The sequence below is a fragment of the Lotus japonicus genome, chromosome 1 (assembly GCF_012489685.1).
Source record: "Lotus japonicus ecotype B-129 chromosome 1, LjGifu_v1.2".
NCBI lineage: Eukaryota > Viridiplantae > Streptophyta > Magnoliopsida > Fabales > Fabaceae > Lotus > Lotus japonicus.
In genome coordinates, this window is record NC_080041.1 from 81,190,412 (window position 1) to 81,214,425 (window position 24,014).

General features: G+C 37.6%; 3 protein-coding genes across 3 annotated transcripts; 1 reads left to right on the forward strand and 2 right to left on the reverse strand.

The window, feature by feature from the left end:
* Positions 1-1,656: 1,656 nt before the first annotated feature.
* On the reverse strand, positions 1,657-11,649 carry LOC130719528 (NADPH--cytochrome P450 reductase). Its single transcript, XM_057570151.1, has 18 exons — positions 11,131-11,649; positions 9,418-9,477; positions 9,146-9,222; positions 8,997-9,054; positions 8,763-8,852; positions 8,657-8,693; positions 8,242-8,311; positions 7,907-8,101; positions 7,729-7,821; positions 6,804-7,029; positions 6,602-6,685; positions 6,351-6,502; positions 6,165-6,261; positions 5,854-6,003; positions 4,788-4,865; positions 4,583-4,705; positions 4,394-4,507; positions 1,657-2,151 (listed from the first exon to the last, which is right to left on the reverse strand). Exons 1-18 carry the CDS (start codon positions 11,419-11,421, stop codon positions 2,071-2,073), a joined length of 2,076 nt encoding a protein of 691 aa, XP_057426134.1. The 5' UTR covers positions 11,422-11,649; the 3' UTR covers positions 1,657-2,070.
* Positions 11,650-19,180: 7,531 nt separating this feature from the next.
* LOC130747924 (uncharacterized) lies at positions 19,181-19,649 on the reverse strand. The gene is made up of 2 exons (XM_057600988.1): positions 19,494-19,649; positions 19,181-19,399 (listed from the first exon to the last, which is right to left on the reverse strand). Exons 1-2 carry the CDS (start codon positions 19,647-19,649, stop codon positions 19,181-19,183), a joined length of 375 nt encoding a protein of 124 aa, XP_057456971.1.
* A 663-nt stretch (positions 19,650-20,312) lies between these two features.
* Positions 20,313-23,634, forward strand: LOC130719550 (double-stranded RNA-binding protein 1-like). The gene is made up of 3 exons (XM_057570172.1): positions 20,313-20,457; positions 21,454-21,716; positions 22,565-23,634. Exons 1-3 carry the CDS (start codon positions 20,430-20,432, stop codon positions 23,330-23,332), a joined length of 1,059 nt encoding a protein of 352 aa, XP_057426155.1. The 5' UTR covers positions 20,313-20,429; the 3' UTR covers positions 23,333-23,634.
* The last annotated feature ends 380 nt before the right edge of the window (positions 23,635-24,014 follow it).

Sequence of the window (24,014 nt, forward strand, 5' to 3'; positions counted from 1 at the left end):
TTCTGCTCTAAAACTTAAAACTGTTCTGTTCTATGTGATTGTTAGCTCAGAGTTCTGTTCTGTTTGGAGATGAATTGATTCTTAACTTTTACACTCTTGTGTTGATTTCAGCAGGAGTCTTCTGCTTTTAGACAAATTCAAGTGGTGGTCATGTCATCAGAGAATATCTTGACTCTTAATTGATAGGTAAAACTACTTCTCCATTTGGTTCTGATGTGATTATTGCATGCATATTTGAACATTGAATGATTGAGTCTCATCTCACTCAAAAATTGGGACCTAACTCTGCTGTGAATAATACACTGATGTGTAATGACAATATGGTTACAATTTGCATTACTTTTATTCCAATAGAAACCTTGAACATATAGGTCTTTTTGAAGTGATCATGTGCTCATGTTTATGTAGCCTTTTGCTCTTGAGTAATTGAGTTTATTTCTCCCTTGTTGTAAAATCCTGAGAACATCAGCACCTTGATAAGACTTGCAAACATAGGGTGTAAAATTTGCATAGTCCTGAAAAATTAACACAAACAGTAGATTTTATGAGTATCTTCTTAATAATCTGGAAATCAAATTAGTAATGTGTGTGTGTGTGAATGAGAAAAGAGAAACTCAGTAGATTTTCAGGTTGGGGACAGAAGTAGCTTTTGTAGGGGGCGAAGTAACTCAGTAAATTAGTCATGTGTGTGTGTGTGAATAAGAACATTTTTTGCATGTATGTTTCTCATAAGATGCTATTTGCTTAATGTGCAGGTGCTTTGTGTTTTGATGATTAGAGTGAAAGGAATTGGGAGGTTTGGAGAAGATGCTGAGTGGAGGAAGATGGGAAGAGAGTTGCTACTGTTTCTTCCATTTGTTACTAATTGATATTTTCTGGGATTTGACATTGTCCACTGTTTCATACTATCACTTAAATTGACATTGTCCACTGTTTCATACTGAACTTCTGGGCCTTTTGTTTTATATCTTTTAATGGTAGTTGACAATTAATCCTCTTTGGTGGAAAAGTTACTTTTATCAAAAGTAAAAAATGACTTGTTCTTCTTATGTAGTATCATTTGACTTGTTTTTAATTGAGTTATTTTAATGGTTCTGAAAAAATAACTGGTTCGGTTCTCCTGAATTAATATTAAGTTTTTTGATTCTGAAAAAAAAAAAAAAAAATTGGTTCGGTTCACCGTTTTACCGAACCGGTTAACCGAAACTTAAAACCGGTTCGGTTCGGTTCGAACCATACTATATCGGTTCGGTTCGGTTCTCTCGAACCAAATTTTTGGTTCAGGTTCGGTTCGGTTCGGTTCAAGCAAAGAACCGAACCATGAACAGTCCTAAAGGTAAGTACCGCTCAACAGCCTTCTGAGATTTTAATCAAATTACCATTGACAAAACAAAAAGCCATTTAATCGTACAAACTACTATAATGACAATATTTTCAGCATGGAAGAGCTTGTACCCGTGGTTTTAGAATCATGTTCGCATGATTTAAAAGCACTTTTAACAAAATTCATCATCTCACAATGAATTGAAATGTGAATGTAATGAAAATCCAAACAAACGCCGACAGGTTTGAGCTGAGGACTTGGTTCGAACCCGGACAGAAGTCCCATTATAAAGGAAACACCTTAAAACATCATGCACAGTTGTGAGATAAAGATTGAAAAATCTTTCTGAAACTATATTTATTGAAAATCCGTTTTATTTTAAAAAGTACCTGAGTTGTGTGAATAAAAATAAATATTCGTTGCCAATTTCTACACTTAATTATACATGACCATTCACTGTAACCTGTATGTGCTGTGACCAATCTCTGACATTATCAGTCTCCTAAAATAATCCTACTCAGAAGGATCTAACCTATCATAAGAGAATATAAAGATAATAGAAAAGAGAGACAAATGCCCAGAAAATTATTTTCTACTCAAGGAAACCTGTTTGGCCTCCACCAGCAGTGTCCCAAAATTACCTAAAAGCAGATATTAGTCCTCAAAAATATCCCTCTGCCAATCTTGAATATAACAAATCAAATAGCAAGGATGCCACAATCCAGACAGATGAACAATCAGAAAAATCACCACACATCCCTAAGATAACGTCCATCCAACTGAAGTTTTTTCACTATAGCCTCTGCCTTTGATGACTCCACATTTTCCTGAAATTCAATCCATAAAAGGTTAAATCCAATTAGATATGGAGTGTATATGCTTTTGAAACAAAAAACCGAAATGTAATTTTTGAATCACTGGATGGCAAGGTGGTCAGTGGTCACTAAAACTTTTAAATCGCAAGCACAAAAGAAAACATTCACATGTCCCACAAACAGAAGAATGTTTCAGTTTTCAACATTTAAAATCATAAATACTACATAATATGACAGTAGACATGACACAAGCAGAACCGTAAACACAGTTCGCCTCATATTCATCTAGGTCTTTTCCCACTAGGAGGAATTAGCTACATAAATCAATCCACACCAAAATACTGTTATAAATTAACTTTATGGATAGATTATTTACCTTTAAATTCCTCTTAATAATTTGACTTACAATTTTCCTAGGTCTTCCTTAACCCTTAACTAGTACGACTCTTCCATCTGGTCAACTACCCCTAACTACCAGACTTTCTTCCAAATGGTCAACCCTTCTTACAAGTGCTGCTACAGGTCTTCTCTCTACATGCCTAAACCAGCTAGGGTAAGACTCCACCATATTTTCTACAATTGGAGCTAACCCAATTCTATCCAATAACCCTATTTCTAATGATCTTTGCAACACTAAGCTGACTTCCTTGTTTTACCACCCAACATCACAGATCTTATAGCTGTGCGGTAGAGTTATCCTTCAAGTGGTATTTTTCCATCTTAGATGACACCTTATGCCCACCGCAAAGCCAAAAAAGAGCATCGGAGCCCACTGGCAATGAAGTCTTGATACTCCAAAAATGGTAAAGTATCAGTACCAAACATGTATCTGCTACGCATCCAACACGTGTCCAGAAAGTGTTTATTAAATTTTTAAAATGCGGCTACCTCAGAGCAATATTTAATGTTGTACTTTCATGTTGGGTTTCACTTTTTTAGTTGAAACATTAAAAATGCAGTGTTTTGAATTTCATTATAGTTCCACTCCAAATTTGCTTCTTAGACACATCTAGGGCTCAAAATAGTTTTGTGCGAGCAATTGCATATCGGGCCATCATAGCAATTGTCCCCTAGGCTCATTCATGCGCACAATTACATCTGCGCAGTCCATCTTTGCTCTAATGTCGTGTTTCCTTGCATGCTGAGCTACAGTATTCTTCCATCCCACGATGTAAGCTCCTTTCACTGCTGCCTTTTTCCACACATCGCAACCTCTGCTCTTTCATCACCTTAGCTGTTCTCACCTCTGTTTTTGCTGCTGTTCTGAGTTTGCTCACACCATTCTTGCTTCTAGAGCTTTGTTCATGCTGTTCTCAGTGGCAGGCTATGTTTCCATTTTCACAGGCAATGGCATCCATCTTAACTTAAGTTTTCTTCTTGTTCTACCCGTTCCTGCTTATGGGTTTCACAGCTCTGTCAGGTCTTGCACTCTTACACATCCTCTTAACTACATTGAAGCATCATCTTCCTCCTTTCCTCCATCATTTCTGTTGTACACTAACTATGGCAACCAAAATCAATGAATGTACAGGTCCACCTAGTGCTAAAAGTCAACTATTTATTAGAATAATAGAGGGTTACAAGGATAGAACTCGCGACCACTTGGTCATAGAGGCTCAAATGGCACACCAGAGTATGAGGGGGAGCCTGAAAAATGGGAGAACTCTATTAATGGGCTTAAGAGATAAATCATGATAGTGAAGTCAACACCGTATCTTATGTCTTAACTCAACTTAGGGCGAAGAGTCTTTGGGTCATACACTGTCACTAATGAACTCATTCTTAATCAATGAGACTTGTCACTCACTTGAACTCCCAATATTCTCCCTAAGTGTGAGCCATATCTTCATTTTTTATAAAAGCCCTGTAGCCCCATATCCATATTGCATTATATATCTGGGCTACATCGTGGAAAGCTCAAATAGAGCTAATTAATTTAGCGCCAAGTTTTTTTCCACCACACAGAAACTTCTGTATTTGTACTCTGATAACAAAAGTCTGAACATCAGCCAGACCTCCACTCACATGAATATGCTGTAATACTCACTGTTCAGAAACATTATTATTAAGCATCTGGTATAGATGAAGAGGCATACACAGATGATATAGAAACTTCTTTTATTTTCTCACACAAGTTGGTTAAGTTCATTAAAATAAACTCTTTATGCATGCCTAGGCCCTAGGGATGAGAAGTTGAGAGTTGAGACTAAATCGGGTACTATGCAAAAGGAGGTACAATGAAAGACAATCCGACCTGCTGTTGGACAATGGTATGAAGAGTGTGATGAACATCTCTCGCCATACCCTTGGCATCACCACAGACATAAAGATAAGCTCCCTGAGAAATCAGACTCCACAGATATGCTGCCTGCACATAAGAAAGTAGATGCAATGAATAATTTGTGACATTTATTCCCTATAAGGCTGTGTGACTTGCACTTACTTTATCCATCATCTTGTGTTGAACATACTCCTTTTCAGACCCCTCTCTGGAGAATGCAACTATCAACTCTGACAGAGAACCTTGTTCCAGAAAATTGTTTAGCTCGTCCTCATAAATAAAATCCTATGCAAAGAGCATATTTGGAAAATCAGACATTATTCTGAAAATCAATCTAGATTGAAAGTACATTGATTAACTAATTTACCATTCGACGGTTCCTGCATCCAAAGAAGAGTATCGCAGGCCCAAGTTCAATACCATCCTCTTTGAGGGCAAATCTTTCCTGTGTAAATGAAAGATAAAGTAAGAATAAGTAGATCAGCCGTGTTGGGGCCTTTTTGATGATTTGCTCTTTTTTCTGTAGCAGATCAGCCGTGTTTGACTTCTCTATTCGAGAAGCATGCTCTCTGACCGAGTGACCGTGACTTATTAATATATATTTTCATTTTCTAAAAAACAAGAATAAGTAGATTCTTATAATAATTTCGTTTGACCTGAGCTATGTCATTCAGAAGTAGGATTTGACGATCAATTTTGGAATTTGGGGTTTATTATTAATTGAGGTGTGCTGGCAACACACTCTTTTGAACACACTCTCACTCACACTCTTTATAAATGGTCTATTTGCAAAATAGTCAACATGTTTCTCTCACTTATCAAAAAATGTATTGACTTTTAAAAAATTAAAGCAATCACATTAAAGTGTGTTAGGAGTGAGGTTGAGAGTGTGTTGCTAGCATTTCTCTTATTAACTACTCTCTCTGGTCCTATTTATAGATCATGTTCTAGAAGCTTTTCACATCCATTTACATAAAGCCACTTTAAAATATCAATGAAACATTAAATACTTTTTTCAATTTTGTCCTTAATATTTAATGTTCCATATTCAATTATCTAACACTCATCAATAAACTCTCAGTTTTCCAATAGAGGGTGGTTCAGGAAAGTTGAATTTTTAAAAAAAAAAAAATTGAGACTAGTAACAAATAGTTTTGACAATAACATAACTTTGACAAACAAAAATTAAAGTTGTGTGGATATGAAATGACATATGGAGCTTTCTAATAATAGCAGAATCAAAATTAAGTACTATTTGGTTCACCATTGTCATTTATTATTACATAATTTTCTATTAGATTCCAACGTTTCTCTCCACTCATTCACTGTCTATTCTACCTGTGCGCCCTCTTCATTCTATATAACCACTATCAGACAATCTGATTTCTATCAAAATTCTATACTCTACACATATCCACAATACATTCACATACCTGTAAAAATCCCCTAAAAGGTGCCAAACCAGTACCAGGCCCAACCATAATAATAGGAATCGAATGATCAGCTGGTAGCTTGAAATTTGATGGCCTAATAAAAATGGGAGCCCAGCTGCAATCCCGATTTTCCTCTAAGGGAATAGCATTCTGATCATTCATGAGAGAGATTAAGTTAGATACAACATAGCAGGATTGGATATTGCACCCGAGAGGGAGGAAAGGATCACAAACATGATCAAAGAGGGTCCACGATGCTGAAACAGGGAGAGTACAATTGCATGAGAAGCATATCAATTGTAAATTTCTACCTTCATCCAGGTTGAACATACTCCTTTGTGAATTCTGCCCGTAGGCGTTGGACCACAAACCAAGGCACAAGTTACATGTACCCTTTGTGGGGCATACCTGGACAATCAGATTATGCAATGTTATTTCTTGGTTGGTTATCTTGTAAAGCTCCATTCAGTTATTTTAGAGAGGATAAGATAAACCACCTAGGAGAGGATGAAATAGAATAATAACGAGGCTGTAAACGAGGGGCTATGGCAGCAAAAAACACACCGAGGGGAGGTTTTGCTGATGGAAACTCCGCCATCACTTCAAGTAGACTTCTCTGGCTTCCAATCACCCATTTGGAGTACTCATCCTTGAAATTAAAAAATTATAATAATTATTGAATGAAGGGGGAATAAGAGAAAGTTTCACACTAGAACACAAAAGACAAACTATACTGGCATTTTTTTACCTTCCCCTGAGGAGATAAGAGGAACTTCAATTTTTCTGCTTCACTAGGTTCAGAAACATGAGCAGCTAATGCAACTAGAGCAGCCTGAAAGATAAGTTTGTGTAACCATTTCTCCATTTTTCAAATATTTAAAAGGACCAATAAGAAGAAAAAATAAAAATTACAAAAATGGGAAGCAAATGAAGTGAAGATCATATAAAACCTTTCGCGGGGGGGTCAAGAGATCTGTATAACGCGATAATGCAGTGCGCAGTGTGCAAGGACCTGGGAATGTAGGTGGCAGAGAACCTCCTAGGGGAGTGCCATCCTCATTATCAGTGTGAAGAGAAAACAGCAGCTCTAAATTCTGACCCAACAACTCCCCAGCTTCTTCAACAGTTTCAGCACAATTCTCAGCATAAACACCCACATGGTCTCCAGTTTCATATCTGTGAAAGATCAGAGAAAAGTCATCAACAGATTAATTAATTAGTAAGCTTCATGCACTTAATACCTGAAACATTTGCATAGATAAAAATCATGAACAATGAATTCCCCAGGGAATCTCATCTATCTAGAATTATACAGCTTTCCCAGCCAGTGCTTGAAAGAAAATAATTGGATATCTGGCAAAATAAATCCTTAGTAATATTTTTTTTCAATCTAACATCAACCAATTTCTTAAAATGACAAGTAAACCCCCTCATAGAAAAATATGTTTTAAAATTGTATTTGACTTATAAACCCCACACCAGAATCTCACCACAAAAGCTAGCCCTTGATGAGAGCCCAAGGCCTTATAAACCCCACACCCGAATCTCATACTTCCAATGTGAGACTCAAGTCCCATACATTGCAATTGGATTCTAAAATCCCAGAGCATCCCTGGCCTCCACGCTAGCTGGCTGTGCCTTAGCCCTTTGACTAGTCTCGGGCAAACATTGCACCGCCAGCGTCACCACCCGCACCTCACAGGTGCGAGAAATGGTGGGAGGCTTTGGATACCAAATGATAAGATAAGAACCTTTGGAATGTATTTGAAGTCAACAAAAATTATAATAACTGACCAATGCTATTGTTCTTTGTTTTCTTGTTTACCAATAATAAGCGATATGATTTTTTATCAGGAAACATTTAATCCAACATACGTTATGCCAATCCCTGATATATCAAACTCCAAATGTATGCAAGAACGGTCAGACTCAGGTTTGTGAAGCTCCTTCCGAACAGCAACGTTCCCCCTTCAAGAAAAGAAACAAGTTTGTTTTAGCCTTGTTTAGTTACTAGTTGGAATGGTTATAAAGTCAGCTTGCACAACTCCTGCACCTGCAAGGATGATGAATATCAAAAACAGCATTCCCATTTGCCATGTTGAGGTGACTATCATAGGGTAATGTGGCAGCGGGGTCATGAATCACTACTCGATATTCAGGAATAGCAGCTCTATAGGGAGTAGAAACAGTTTTTAGATCATCCTCGTCTTGGAGCAACTGATCTAACTCAGGCCACAAAGATTCTTTCCTGCAAACCAAAAGCCAATTCATGACATTTAAAATGCAGAAAAGCAGTGTTCATACAATTGTTATGTACAAAGAGTGCAAACTGCACTCTAGCTACAATATACTTGATAGATGGATAGCAGGAGCAAGAGGTATACAGACCAGGCAGAAAAATCATCCTCAATGGATTGATCATCATCACCTAGTCCAACTGGAACAAGACGCTTCGCACCTGTGGCAAACACAACACTACATATGAGAAGATATTCATGCAAAGTCAGTCACTACTTTACTCCTAGAAAGGATTTCACACAATATATTGCATCTAATGGAGTAAAGCACCGCTACGCTAAACAAAACAAGGAATATGCACAAGATTAACTTTTCCATGGAGGAGGAGAGGAGAAAAATAAATTGATACAGAAATCTTAAGCATAAAAGGTGAAAATGAAAAGTCATATCATGCTCTTCAATTTGAATCAATAACACTAATAACAATGACACAGCATGAATACACTGGGGAAGATAACCTATTCAGTACTTTAGAAAATGTAGGTGATGAAATCAGTTCACATACCTTGTTCACTAAGGTCATCGTCAACAACTTTGCCTATCTGTTTCAAAAGAATAATCAGAATAAGATGACTTTTTTTGCGACTTAAAAATAAAATCTTCCCATTTACCTTATTAAAATGCTCATACTGCCTGTTACCCAGGGCAAAAACTCCATATGTGAGCTGTTTAAGCCAGGTCTCACTTCTCTCGCCTTTACCCTAAAAATTAAGGCCCTCCATAACTTAGAATCACTTAAAATAAGCCATATGAATCAGAAAAATAAGAGGGGGGGGGGAGAGAGAGAGAGAGGGAGACCTAAAAACTATAATTAACTCTAAAGTGATAATGATATTACTACAAACCTCGGTAAACCATTTGTAGAACCTTGCAGCATTGTCAGTTGGCTCTCCATCTCCGTAACTGCCCCATCAAGACCAAACGTTTCATATTACCACACTTTTCAATGAACAAATAAATGAATTGCATCCATTTTTATGTACATAAATCTTACGTTGCCAGCATGAAAAATGCAAGGGTCTCTTTCTTCAGCTTCTCCTCATACTGATCATCATCCATTGCGTAGTCATCCTAGTTCAAATTAAATACAACAAACACTAAAACCAAGGCCATATTTTATTGAAGATTCTGTAGGATAATATCAAATATGTTCTAGAACTCCCCTAGTGAGAAATCAAACATATTTAAAAAAAGGAAAACATGGGTGGAGCACAAATCTACTACCGGAACGAGGGATTGCCAAAAATTCATTTCAATCCAACTTACCAGATCAACAACTTTGACAGCTGCTTTTTCATACCTTGCCTTTATCTCCTCGGCCAGTGCCTATATAAAAATATAAGGGAAAAAGTAATTATACTGCCTGCAGATTTAAAGATAAACTGATGTTTTGGGTAGCAGAGGTACTTGGTTTGAAGGTGAACATTTCCAGCATTCTGGAAAAGGGAAAATTAATTTCATCTTAACACGTAGTACATTTTAACATTTCCATAAGCTGCAATCATGTTCTAGCAAAATTGAGAATATTCATAATTAGCCAACTTCTTGAAGACATGCTAAACGGCAAGGGAATAGAGGCGTGAAAAGTGTCTGCTTCGCTTCACTGAAGAATCAACATTAGAAAAGAAGCAAACACGGTACTATTTAACAATTTTAAATTTTGAATTGATTTCCTATATTAATTAATTGCCCAAACATAGTATTCATGAGTAAAAACTATAACTCTCAATTGAACAAACCTTGAACTACTAACTGCTCAGACATCCGGTGACTGTTTCAATACGCACTCGCAAGGATAGACACGTGTTTTTTTTTTCCAAAGCATTAACTAACACTGTCGCTTCTTATATTAAGCCCGTTCAATACATGCCAGACACGCTTCCAATCTGACCCTGACACTTTTTCCAATTTTGACTATTTTACCCATTCTAGTATCACAGTTAGCAAGTTAAATGATGGGATCACCTCAAACGTGTCTCGTTTAAAAGGTAGTTATTCAACCACCAAGAGGCGCTGACTTGTTGTGGCACATGATCTCAGCAACTTTGGCATTCCTTTTCACGCTAAAACTTTTTTCCTTCTATAAAATCAATTTCACAGCCGGAAAAGTATTTGGTAAACCTTTTACGTGTGTTCGGTTATCATTTGCAAACTTCACTTTCGATGAAATTGACTTTGCAAAATTGGTTTTAGTGCAGGTTTGGATCAGTGTAGTCATAATTGATTTTGGTAAAAGTGAGTTGAAAGTGAAACGATTTATGTTTGGATACGTTAATAGGAAAAGGGATTTCAATAAGGTACTGTTGGGAAATCTAGTTATGAAATCCCACAATCGATTATGTTTACAGCATAAGCTACTCTGTCTAGCTTCACTACATAACTGCTTTTGAGACTAAAATCAACTCTCTTAGTCGATTGTCAAACATCTATATAACCACCTAAAAGTAGTTCTCGTTAATGAGAATTGATTCTCTGACACTCCCAAACGTGGAATAGGGAATAGCTAAAATTGAGTTTGGACTTTGGAGTGAAGTGATTTACGCTTGAAAACTTATATCTCAAAATTAAGTTTGTAGTAAAATTCAGTATAAAATTCTCAATTCAACACTAAAACATCATATTTCAATTCTACTCAAAACATGCTTTTAGGGACAAACTTGATTTTGGTGAAAAGCAACCTAACATGTTTTTATCATACAAAATCACATTACTGACTTTGTAGAATCTGAGTTATTCCACCATGTATCCAAACACCCCACATAAAGCAGACAGGAAGAATAAAGCAACAAAAACAAATAAACTAGAAGCTGCACTGTAACTTTATGAACCACAACACAGAATAATTTGGAGGAATCAATTACAAAAGGATCCAGCAGATTCGATTTGATCCTACCTAGAATCATTATTCCAACACAGAGAAACTGAATAAACAAGCTGAAAACAAACAAGGAATACCAAAACACTGGAACAGGAACATACCTTAGCAAATCCCTCAGCAGTTCCAGTCTGAGTCCCGAAGAACACAGTGACCTTAGTCTTGCCGGAGGCAACATCATCTTCCTCCTCATCATTCACCAACAACTTAGGCACCACCAACGGCTTCACCTCCTTGCTCCGATCCGACGATTTCTTCCACAGAACCACCAAAAGCCCTATTATAATTGCAACTGAGGTCGTCACGATCAGAATCAGCGAATCCGAAACCGAATCGCCGAGAGAAACGCCTAGCACCGACTCAATTGTGCGCACCAAATCGGAATTCGAAGTCATCGAGTCAGCTCAGTCAAAATCAATTCAAATTCGGAGTGAGGTGAGGTTGACGGTGGCGTCGATTTGCTGTCTTCGCCTCTCTTTCTCGAATCTAGAGGTGGTGGTGACGGCGATGAGAGAGAAAGAGAGGGAAGCACGTGGTGGAGACTGGAGAGTAATGTGGAGAAGACCCAACGAGAGCGTGAGTAGAGTTTTGGGGCCAAAATTAAATTTGATGTCTATGGGGTGTCGTTTTCGGATTGATTTATATGACTCCGCTATGGACAAATTGCACCAGACGAAACCACTTGGCGTTGACAACTAAGCCCCTCGTAAAGGTTGCTTTTGAGTTTCATCTTTACCTTTCTTCCCTGAATCCCTGCTCATATTGAAAGATGTAAGTAAAAGCAAAAAAACATAATAATGACTTGGAAAATAATATTCAACTAGGAAAAGTATTTTGACCTTTCAAAAAAATATAAAAGTATTTTGAAAAATAAAATTAGTCAATACTTACATTAAGTTTGGATTGAGAGAGGGAAATGAAAATGAAATAAAATACGAAAATCGAGGAATGAATGTGTTTTTAACCTTAGTCTAAATTCATTTTTCGATTTTCGTGTTTTCTTTCTTTTTCCCTTCCCTTCCCTCCAACCAAACATAGTGATCACACATCTGTTTGATTTGTTGTATTGTATAAAATCTAATAGTATTATGTCTGATAGGATAACAAAAATTCAATATTCTACAGTGTTTGGTCACACACTTTATCAAGTTGTAAAAGTTAGGAAGTAATTTATTTTTTCGATGTAGAAAAAAAAACACACTTTATAACTTACCATGTTGTGTGTGTTATAAGTCTCACATTGGTAAGAGATAGAGCATAGATAACTTTTTATAAAGGGAGTGCAAACTTCAACTCTTGAGCTAGCTTTTGTGGTTGAGTATAAGTCTTCCAATTTCTAATATGGTATTAGAGCATATCATTGATTAATTTATTTTTGTTGTAGAGACCCCTCATATTTGGGTCACTCGTTGTTATTGATTCCACGTTCCAGTTTGTTCAGTCTTGGACGTGAGGGGGCGTGATAGTATAAAAATAATGATGGTGTTCGTGGGTAATCAAGATGAGAATAATGAGTGGCAGCGACTGAAGTGCCTGCGGTGGAGATGGTGGCGGTAGTGGCAGTGGTGTTAATGGAAGGAGGTTGGTTGTGGTGGTGGCGGTAGGTAGTGGTGGTGGTAGCGGTAGGGGTGGCGATGGTGGTGGATGCGGTGGTGGATGGTATTCGAGAAGAGAATTGTTCGGGTGGCGATGGTAGTGGTGGCTATTCGAGTGATGGCGGTGGACGTGTTGGAAGGTGGTGGTAGTGATGATGATGGAGGGTCGTGGTGGCGACGGTGGTGATAGTGATGGTGGCAATAACGATTGTGGAAGTGGTGGTGAGACAACGTTAGTGGTGGTGGTACACGTGGATGGTGGTGGTGATCACGCTAGTGGTAGTGACAATGAGTTAATTATTTTCATGTATCTTATACATCACACTCTTATATGTCTTATCCATTATTTATGTGGTGGATTAAATAATCCATCATGTATAAGAATAGATTGATGGATAAGTCTATACAATACAATATTAGCACCAAATAATCGATAAGTCCATAGTATATTGCATAAGCTTATACTATCATGCATGATATTATGTTCCGATCAAGCTCTTAAAAAAGGATAAGCACATGGATGAGTTGGCTCAAGACTCACATAAAAACTCTTCTTCCTTGCACCCAGCGCTAAAGCATCATGTACTTCATTCACACTTTTATCAATATGAACCATATTGGAAATATTGATTATCATATGTTGTTATAATGTACCTATGAAATTATAGTATTGAATAATGTGTTTTACATGCTACATAATATATTGTATTTTTCAAAATAAAATAATGTATTAATATCGGTTTAATCACAATTTAATAACAGTTGGACCATTAAACTTTAAATACTGGTCTCGACAAGCTTAATTATTGATCTAATTTTTAAAACATTAAAAAATAATTTAAGAGTATTAGGGTTGTTGTTCCCACAATTAGTGTGAACATTACTAGTCCAAATAATCTTATGGTTACTAGGCATGTATGATCTGATACAACCCACCGCTTACTCTATCATTTGACATGCCTAATCATGTTTCGCATAAACTCTACCATTTAGCCGACCTAGTCATGCTAAGCTTTTGCTCAACCGTTTGGTTGACCTAGTTTCGTCGAGCCTTATAATTTTACTTAGTATCTACTTAACTTTTTCATATTTATTTTCAAAAGAATCTTCTAGAGTTCATAAATGAGCTAGTACGTTTGAACGGTACTTTTGAATACGTGCTACGTTAAGAGTGAACAAACTTTCATAAAAAGTTATGCTTACTTTTTACCTTAAAGCGAGCGCTAAAGTTCATGTGTGCTTCAATATTTTCGGTTAGCACGAGTTCAAATAAAGAAAAATACAATTTTCCATGCACAATATGTACTTTTACATAATGGAGTCTGACCCTTGAATTAACTGAGTGTGTTTTTATTTTCATTTATATTGAATCCGATCATACTCTATTTCTTCTTATGCGAATGAATATTCAAAAATAGCGTTAAATATATCACTGAACGTGCAGATGCCTATAAAAAAAAAACTAAACGTGCAGATCAATCGACGTGACTATGAGACTGTTAAAGCTTAAGCAGAAGATCTCAACTCTTGTGCTTGAGTTATTGCGAATTTAGCGTTAAATGAAGGCTTAAATGCATTTGGTGCCCCTGATGTATTCCAAAAGTGCAAATGATAACCCTACCCTTTTTTTGTAAACGTTTGTACCCCCCTTCTTTTGAGAAAGTACACCGAATGCCCCTCCGTCAGGTTGACGTTAAAATCCTAACAGAGGGGCTGACGTGGATATTATTTATACTTTTTCCTTTATTTTCACTGATGCCACGTGGATTTTATCAACTAAAAACAAAAAAAAAATAATAATAAAGGATTGCACGTGCTGGACTAAATTGGGATTAGGGTTTAGTAAAATCCCCAAATTGGAACATAGGAACCATCGAACCAGAAGAAGAGAAGTGTGGCTGTGAACCCTGATTTGGAAACCTTGTGCATTCCAGGCCCCATAACTTTCATCAAACCTGTTCTTCGAATCTTCTCACATGGTTGTTGGGTCTCCTAATCGAGGTCGAGGTCGAGGTCGTGGGCGTGGTCCTGGTGGGAGAGGAAGAGGGTCCCCGAGACAGGATAAAGGCAAAAATGTGGTCCCTGAAGAGAGCACATGCGAAAAGTTAGGAGATAACCCTACATACTCTCTTTGGGGGGGATAAGTTTCCCGACAATTATCGGTTTAGGTACTATTTTTCAAGAATCTTCTCCAATATTTAAACATCTTTTGTTTGTCCTTTTGGATAAAATGTGTTTCCACTTATGTTGATGTTGATGCACATTTGTTTATTGCCTCTTGTTTATTCCCATTGCATGTTGTTTTCACTGCAGGCCCATTAGTCGAGATTTATCAACAGTGCATATATGGCATGGTGGAAAATTTGTGTGTGATCCTAGGGTAGATTATATAAATGGGGTTTGTCTTACTCTACCAAACTGGGATATAGATGAGATTAACTCAATTGATCTAGGCAGAATTGTCAGAAACATTGGTTATGTGAATTTTAATGTGTGGTATAGACATCCTGCCCTAGGACTTGACATAGGTTGTAAGCCTTTCAAAGATGATTCAGATGTCTATGTGTTTCTCAATGATGTGAGGGGTCATGAGGTAATTAACTTTTATGTTGAGCATATAGTAGATGAGGAGCCAGAGATTATTGAAGAAGTTCCTTTAATTGATTTTACACCTGCTGATGTTGAGGGGGGTAAGGGAAGTGAAGCTGTGAATGAGCCACAGTGTACTGATGCATTAAATGCTGTTGATGTTACTAATGAGGCATTGAATGAGGGGCAAGGTAATGGTGAAGGAGTTAATGGTGAAGGAGGTAATGGTGAGGGGGTTAATAATGAGGCATTGAATGAGGGGCAAGGTAATGGTGAAGGAGTTAATGGTGAAGGAGGTATTGGTGAGGGGGTTAATAATGAGGCATTGAATGAGGGGCAAGGTAATGGTGAAGGAGTTAATGGTGAAGGAGGTAATGGTGAGGGGGTTAATAATGAGGCATTGAATGAGGGGCAAGGTAATGGTGAAGGAGTTAATGATACTGTTGAAGTTCAGGTTGAGGGAGAACCACAATCTCAGGTTGAGGGACAACTAAAATCTCAGAAAAAAAAGGAGAAAAAGAAGGACAAGAAGAAGGAGAAAAAGAAGGACAAGAAGAAGGAGAAGAACAAGGACAGGAAGAAGGAGAAAGGAAAAAAGAAGGTAACAAATGAAGATGGAAACAAAGAAGGGGATGACAGTGAGTTTAGTCTTGATGACAGTGATTTTGATGAGAGTTGGGATTGGAGGTCAGCTTTAGAAGTTCCAGAAGATGAAAGAAATCCAGATTATACTTCAGAAGAAGAGGATGATGATGTTGCCAATAATCCAACCTGCTTTAATGATTTTGACAATGAAGATGGATCTACTGATGATCTAGAAAGTCCACTAGATACAGATGATGAAATTGACAACCAACCAAGGAAGTTCCTAAGATTCAAGCTCCCTCCAGATGGTGCAGAAGTGAAATTTGAAGTTGGGCAGGTATTATGATTCACTAATTAGTATGCTTCACTAATTACTATGCTTCACTAATTAGTATGCTTTCTATTGCTCCTGATTTCTATTAGTATGCTTCACTAATTAGTATGTTTTCTATTGCTACTATTTCATTTCTACTGACTGTCATCCCCCTTTATCAGAAATTCAATACATCAACTCTGTTTAAAAATGCCATTAGAGAGTATGCACTCCAGAGGAGGAAGAATGTTATAATTGAGAAGAGTGATAGTAAGAGAGTGGTAGTCAAATATGAAGGTGAATGTACTTTCTACTGCAGATTATCAAAGTATGAGCAGAATAATTTTTGGCAGTTGGTATCTCTGGTAGATGAGCACACATGCTGTAGGAGTGCAACTAATCGCCATGCGAGGCCACATTTCCTTGCTAGGAAATTGCTATCTAGTATAAGACATAACCCAAATATGAAGTGTAAGTCTGTTATTGCTGAGGCACAGATTAGGTGGGGAGTGGTTCTTAACAGGTTTCAGGCCTCAAGAATTAGATCTGCAGCTAGGAAGATGATTGATGGGGCAGAAAAAGATCAGTACAAACATCTTAGGAGCTATGCTGATGAGCTTCTTAGAAGCAATCCAAGCAGCACAGTTATCATCAAGAGCTCCCTTGGAGTTGATGGGCCTGTTTTTGAGAGAATGTATGTTTGTTTTGCTGCTTGTAGGATTGCATTTGCAAGGTATTGTAGGCCACTTATTGGACTGGATGGGTGCTTTTTGAAAGGAGTGTATGGTGGGCAGCTTCTTACAGCTGTTGGAAAGGATGGGAACAACCAGATGTTCCCCATTGCATTTGCCATAGTTGAAGCTGAAACAAGGGACTCTTGGGAATGGTTTATGGCCTTATTGTTGGAAGACCTCAATTTGGTAAATTAAAGCAAAACAAATGGGCATTTATTTCAGATCAACAAAAGGTATGGTTCCCACTCATTGTCTTTCATTTGTTAAATTTCATCATGAATTATACCACTAATTGTCTTTCATTTGTTATCAAATTACAGGGTTTGGTACCCACCTTACAGTCATTGCAAGGTGATGTGGAGCATAGAGTCTGTGTGAAGCATGTTTATGGCAATTGGAGGAAGAAATATCCAGGACAAGAGATGAAAGGAGCTATGTGGGCTGCTGCAAGAGCATGCACTGTGCCTCAATTTGATAGGGCAATGAAAAATCTGAAAGAGATGAATGAAGAAGCCTGGAAGGACTTATGTGAGATACCTCCAAAGCAGTGGTCAAGGGCTCATTTCAGCACAAATTCCCTGTGTGACCTTCAAGTGAACAACATGTGTGAGGCTTTCAACATGGCAATTCTGGAACACAGAGATAAACCAATCATTTCACTGGTTGAGGGATTGAAGCATTACATAAGTTGCAGGATTGTTAAGCAAAGACAGCTGATGACCAAATATAGGGGAAACATAGCTCCTATGATTCAAGAAAAGTTGGAGTCAAACAAGAAAGAGGCAGAAAATTGGTTAGTTCATTGGTGTGGGCAGACAGTTGACACATCTTTTGAGGTTTACAATGGACCTTTTAAAAAGTATTCTGTGGACCTTAAGCACAACCATTGTGCTTGCAGAAGATGGGATTTGACAGGTATCCCATGTTGTCATGCCATAGCTTGTATTTGGTATAACCGGTGTAACCCTGAAAACTATGTTCACAACTACTACAAGTAAGGATTCTTTCTAGACTTTCACTGTGATTTTAATAGATTAGGAATACATTGCTAAACTTTCACTGTAATTTTAATAGCTTAAGACAATAACTTATTAATCTGATTGTTTGCAAAATGCAGGAGGGATACATTTCTTTCCACTTATTCATATGTCATTTTACCAAACAATGGTCCAGATCTATGGACAGAGAGCAATCTTCCACCATTGTGTCCACCCTATGTAAGGAGGGCAACTGGCAGACCAAAGAAACAAAGGAACAAGAAGAATGATGAACCAAGAAATCCTTATAAGTTAGCAAGAAATCAATCAAAAGTCAAGTGTAGCAGATGTGGAAAATGGGGTCACAATGTGAGGACTTGTGGAGGGAAAACTGGTGCTGACAGGGAAATAGAGAAGGGAGGAAACAAGGTTCAATTCAAACTTTATTTTTAGGTCTTATATTTTGTATTTTTAGGTCTTATATTTTGCTGAAGGGTTGAATCAAGGTTTTAATTATACTTTGTCTACATAATCCACATTTACAGAAAAATCCAAAGAAAGTCCACCCTGGAGGAGCTTCTGGAAGTGGATCAATACCAGGAACAAGGAGTGCAAGGGCTGGAAAAGCACCACAGAAACCACAGTATAAGCCTGCTGCAAATAGAAAGAGGAAGGCTCCTCAAACTGCTTCTCAGGATGCTCCACAACCAGCTTTTCAGCAACCTTCTCAAGGAATAACCATAACAGCTTCACTACCTCCTTCTGGAGCATCCACACGAGGAAATAAGAGAGCAAGAGTTGCTGTTGGCACTCAACAGAGCACAAGTTGATCTATGGTCTATTAGGATTGTTGTGTTTTTTGGGGTTGTATTGATTATAGACCTACTTTTATGAGATTGTTTTTTTTTGAGCAAGTTTTGGAACTTAGTCTATGAGCTCATGGTGTTTTGGAACTTAGTTTTGTAATGCCTTTAGACTTGCTTTTATTTAGTCCCATTAGTTTATGGGCCTTGTTTATGTATGACATTACTTTGAAGGCAATTAAATGGTAGTATCCATTCCATCTCTTCTCTGATTATGAATGTTATTTGACATCCCTTTGTTAATGATATCCTTATGTGCAATTACATGTCACAATAGTTTTAGGCTTGTGTGGATATGAAACAAACAACATTGCATAGCCCATTACATAATAACTTGACAAACTGCCATATTTCATTTCTTTTCAAAATCAAAATACTTGCAGAAACAGTAAAATTAAGGCTACAATTAAAAACAGTGAAAGAGATGACACCCCATCTCCCACTTCTACTTCAACATTCCTTCTCATACTCCAAATTCTACTACATGATTCCATACTCTTACTTATACTTCATCAATTTCATCATCTGAATTACACAAACAACCAACAGAAACACAACTAAGGACCATCCCAACACACACCACTTGATCAACATTGCTTCATTCTTCTTCATCCCCTCAACTCTACGCAACAAGGCTGCAATTAACTTCTTATCACGCAGGTTGCCCTCCATCTCATCATACCACTGAAAGAAATCACATTGCCTCTTGTTCTGTTCCTGACAAAGATGAAAATGCCCAGGAAATTTCAGACACAACAGAATAGAAGGAGACAATCAACCTTCATAGAATGCTAAAAATTAGGCAAATTACTTTAAACCTTCCACATCCAAAGAAACGCCTCCCAATGTTACCATTTTCATTCGTCCTAGTGATAACCGGAGCAACAACACCGCACTTGCACAGTACGTTCCTCCTTCGACCATACCCACTGGACGCAGAGCTCCTTGTTGAAAAATTACTTGCCATGGATGCCTCTGGTTCTTCCTCGCGATTACTTACTCGCCTAAACCTCTCTCTTTCGAAGGGTTCCAAATCAGGGTTCACAGTCACACTTCTCTTCTTCTGGTTCGATGGTTCCTATGTTCCAATTTGGGGATTTTACTAAACCCTAATCCCAATTTAGTCCAGCATGTGCAATCCTTTATTTTTTATTTTTTTTTGTTTTTAGTTGATAAAATCCACGTGACATCAGTGAAAATAAAGGAAAAAGTAAAAATAATATCCACGTCAGCCCCTCCGTTAGGATTTTAACGTCAATCTGACGGAGGGGCATTCGGTGTACTTTCTCAAAAGAAGGGGGTACAAACGTTTACAGAAAAGGGTAGAGTTATCATTTGCACTTTTGGAATACATCAGAGACACCAAATACATTTAAGCGTTAAATGAATGATTCCACTCAACTCGAATATAATTGAGACGGTGAAAAGAAATGCTTCAAACTAAAAAGATAGCTTAATATTGGAGTGGTTAGCGTTGAGGAGAGAAGTAAGTGAATCTATCATTGCTGCTTGTTCATGTATGAGTTTGTGCATAAACCGTTGGATCAAGCCCAACTCAAAATCAAACATGAAAGTCATCACATGAACGGCTATGATTGATGATCATTCATTATTCCAGCATTGGCATTATATACCACTCTCTCTCTTCTCCTTCCTCATTTGTTCACTCACATCACAGGTAGGTTTATGTCGTGAACCACAAACCCCAACACACTCACACACACACACACACACACACGAAGGAGCTATGGCGGCCACTAACGAAGATTTCAAAGGTATTTTTCTTCTTTAATTTTTCCTTTTTTTTCTAGTTTCTACTAAATTGAACTATTCGAGTTCAAAATTCTATATAGCAATTCCTTGCACTTGTTAAGTGATTGGTTTTTCTCTTTTTTTTTTTTATTGTTCGATTTGAGTATATTTTTCTCTGTATGAATGCATCGCTTTTGGGTGTTTGGAAGCTGAAAAAATAGCTCTTTTTTTCAATCAGAGCCTTTGTTGACTGTTGAGGTTCCAAAGATGTTTTTTTTTGTCTATCCTGAATGAAAAAAAAATTGATCTTTGACATGGTTTTAGGGGTTGTCCTTGACCTGGGTTTAGGTTGTTTGGGATGAGGTGTTTAGAGGAAGGGGAGGCACTTTTTTTTCCTCTAATTTTTAATAAATAGTTTTTGATTTGATTATTGTTTTGAAAATGGAAGTTAGGAAATTAATAAGTTAGCATGAACCATATCCTAACCAGTAACCACCGAACGCGGTGGTAAAAATTGGCTGTTTGATCCCCTAGGCCCTAGGTGAGTGTTTGATACTTATAAGCGGCACTCTTTGACCTTCACCACATCCGAGTTGGAATTGCAAGAATAATTTAATACGCCAAAAACCATATACCAACCATTTATTTTAGTATATTAAATTTTTAATTTTAAATTATTAAATAAAATAAAAAACATGTCCTCCCCTCCCTCGCAAACAACTTCAGTGTCATTGCATTTTCATGGAGGAATAGAATTTTTGGATGAGGGAGTGAGGAAATAAAAAAAAGAATGTAACTTGAAGAGAGATGTATTTTACAAGGAAAAAAGAAACTTTTATAGGGCAGTTGTCAGTTTGAATTCCTTTTCGTAACACTGGTTAGAAGTTAAATGAAATAGATTAAGGCTGAAGGTAAAGGTAGGTTAGACTAGCTTAGACAGGCTTATTTGTAATGCTGCTAAGATAGTTTTTGATGTTGATTTGTGCTGGTTATTGATGTACTTTTTTATATGTGGTCAGGTGTCTCGAATTGTTATGTGTTCAAGAGCCGATTGCAGGAGTATGCTCAGAAAGTGGGGCTCACCACACCTGTCTATGAAACAATCAAGGAAGGGCCTTCCCATGAGCCTTATTTCAGGTCAACTGTGATAGTAAACAATGTTCGGTATGATTCTTTGCCTGGATTTTTCAACCGTAAAGCAGCAGAGCAGTCTGCTGCTGAAGTTGCTCTGGTGGAGTTGGCCAAATCTGCTGAAGCTAATCAACCCGTCAGTCAACCTGTTGTAAGTAGTGTTTACCGCTTGCGAATTATACTTTTGTGTCAGCAGTAATTGCAATGTCTGCAAGTAGTCAAATAGTTTTGCGTTGGTTTAAGCTCTTTGGGATGTCTGAAGTTTTTATTTTGTGGTACTAATTCCTGACTTTTCTCCTTTCACGAACGTTTATTTGATTTTTTTTTAAAACTTACGATTAGATTCTGATTCAACCACAGTGTGGAAGTGTTACATATAACATGTAATACTACGCAAAGAACATAGAATAGGAAAATATTTCATGGAAGTTTTACACATTTACAGTGTGAAAGTTTTATCCTATCTTCTAAAAATAAGAAGGTAGCAATATCAGTTGGGGGGGGGGGGGGACTAGGATGCAGTTGGCTTGAGAAAAGAACATTGACATTTTTTCCCTAGCTAGTTCTCAAAGCAGCATGTGGTCAATAACTGAAGAAAAAGAATTTCAAACGAAGCAAGCAAAGAGCAAGTTATTAACCTGTTGAGTACCCTCCAAATATTTCTTTTGAACTTCACTAACACCGACAAAATCTGACACAACATGTGCTCCCCACTTTCAAAGGCTAGTTAACTAGTTTAGTAAACCAATATACCAGTACCTGCAATTTGGATACAAAGGCTAGTTTATTTTACCATCCATGATTGTTGCCACACACCACCACTCTGCTGTCCCTTTTGATGATTAGCAGAAATATAGTTGTTGCATATTTTATCCAAAGTTACCAATTGTATTGTCTCTAGACATACAAGTCTTTTATGTTCTGCATTCTAGTTTGTCTCAGACCTATTAGTTGTTTAATATTTGCTGCCTCTGATCATGTTAGTGATGTTTCTTCCAGCATGAAACTGGATTATGCAAGAATTTACTTCAGGAATATGCACAGAAGATGAGTTATGCAATGCCTTTGTATAACTGCAAAAAGGAAGAGACGCCAGGTCGGGCAGCTGGATATTCATGTACTATTGACATTGGGGGGATTCTCTATATTGGGGGAACAGCAAAAACGAAGAGGGAAGCAGAGTTAAAAGCAGCTAGAACTGCTCTGTTAGCTATCCAGTCAAGTCCATCTCATGCTACTGAAAACCAGTTGACAGTCATTCCTTGCAGAAAAAGGGCAACAACTGTTCCCTTGCCTGATAAGACTTCAAAAACCCCCAAGCCAAAGAAAGAACGGTTTAAAAGGAAATCTGCCAAGAGGAAACAGTATAGAGATAAGAAGGGCCGCATTCGTGCTGAAAATGTGGGTAGTGGAGCAGAAATCAACCATCAGGTAGAAGCACATGCAAGTGTTAATGATGAACCTGGCATCCAGCAAATGAATTCTGAAGCATTCACATCAGAAGTAATGAAGGATTCTGAGATTGGAATGTCAGTTAATTATCATGAGAAAGAGACATTTGCTGGGGAGGGTGCTATTGCTCTTAATGGCCAAGAGACATTTGAAAATGGGAAGTCACAAGAAATGCATTGCAAAGAGAACAATCATGAGACTGTTGCTATTGAACAGTCTTCAGTGCCTAATGCAGGAATCCTAGAAAGGTGCACACTCATGGAGATGAACAAACAGCAATATGATGGAGAAATGATGCCAGACAATAAACTGTAATGTGGGGGATTTGAGATTAACATATATTTATTAGAGTTAGGAAACCTTTAGGATTCCAACATTTTTGCTTTGTTGGGTGTCACAAGAAAGTAGCATATAGGCTGTGACATGATTCACAGGAAGTTGATAAATTTTATGACTGAACTAATTATGGAGTTTCAGACCCATTGTTTTTTTGTATGGTATTATAATTATAATATGTAATTTATTCGCTCCATTTGTCCGCAACATGGGACGTGGGATTTGGATCATTGGATGTATTTTTTTGAAACTTTGGATCATTGGATGCGCATTTAAGATGATGTTTGGGGGTGTCAACGTTTAATATTTTTTTTTTGGTTACATCAGGAAAGAAAAAACAAACAGGAAAAAACTGCAACATTAAATCACTGCATAACAGTGGAACCACCAGGGATGGGGGAAAACTCCAGACCTTCCAATCCCATCCTTCCTGAATAGCAAGATTTGCCAGCGCATCCGCAACAGCGTTTTCATCTCAAGTAACGTGATTGATTGTTACAGTCCAGCTTCGTGCCAACACGACTCTAATCATTTCGATCACATCACTATGCCAGTACGTATGGACATCCCTGGTACTTGTGAGCACTTTCTGTAGTTCCAGACAATCTACATAGCAGACCACCTGAGGGAGCTGCGTATATAGCGCACCCAAGTGCCAGCT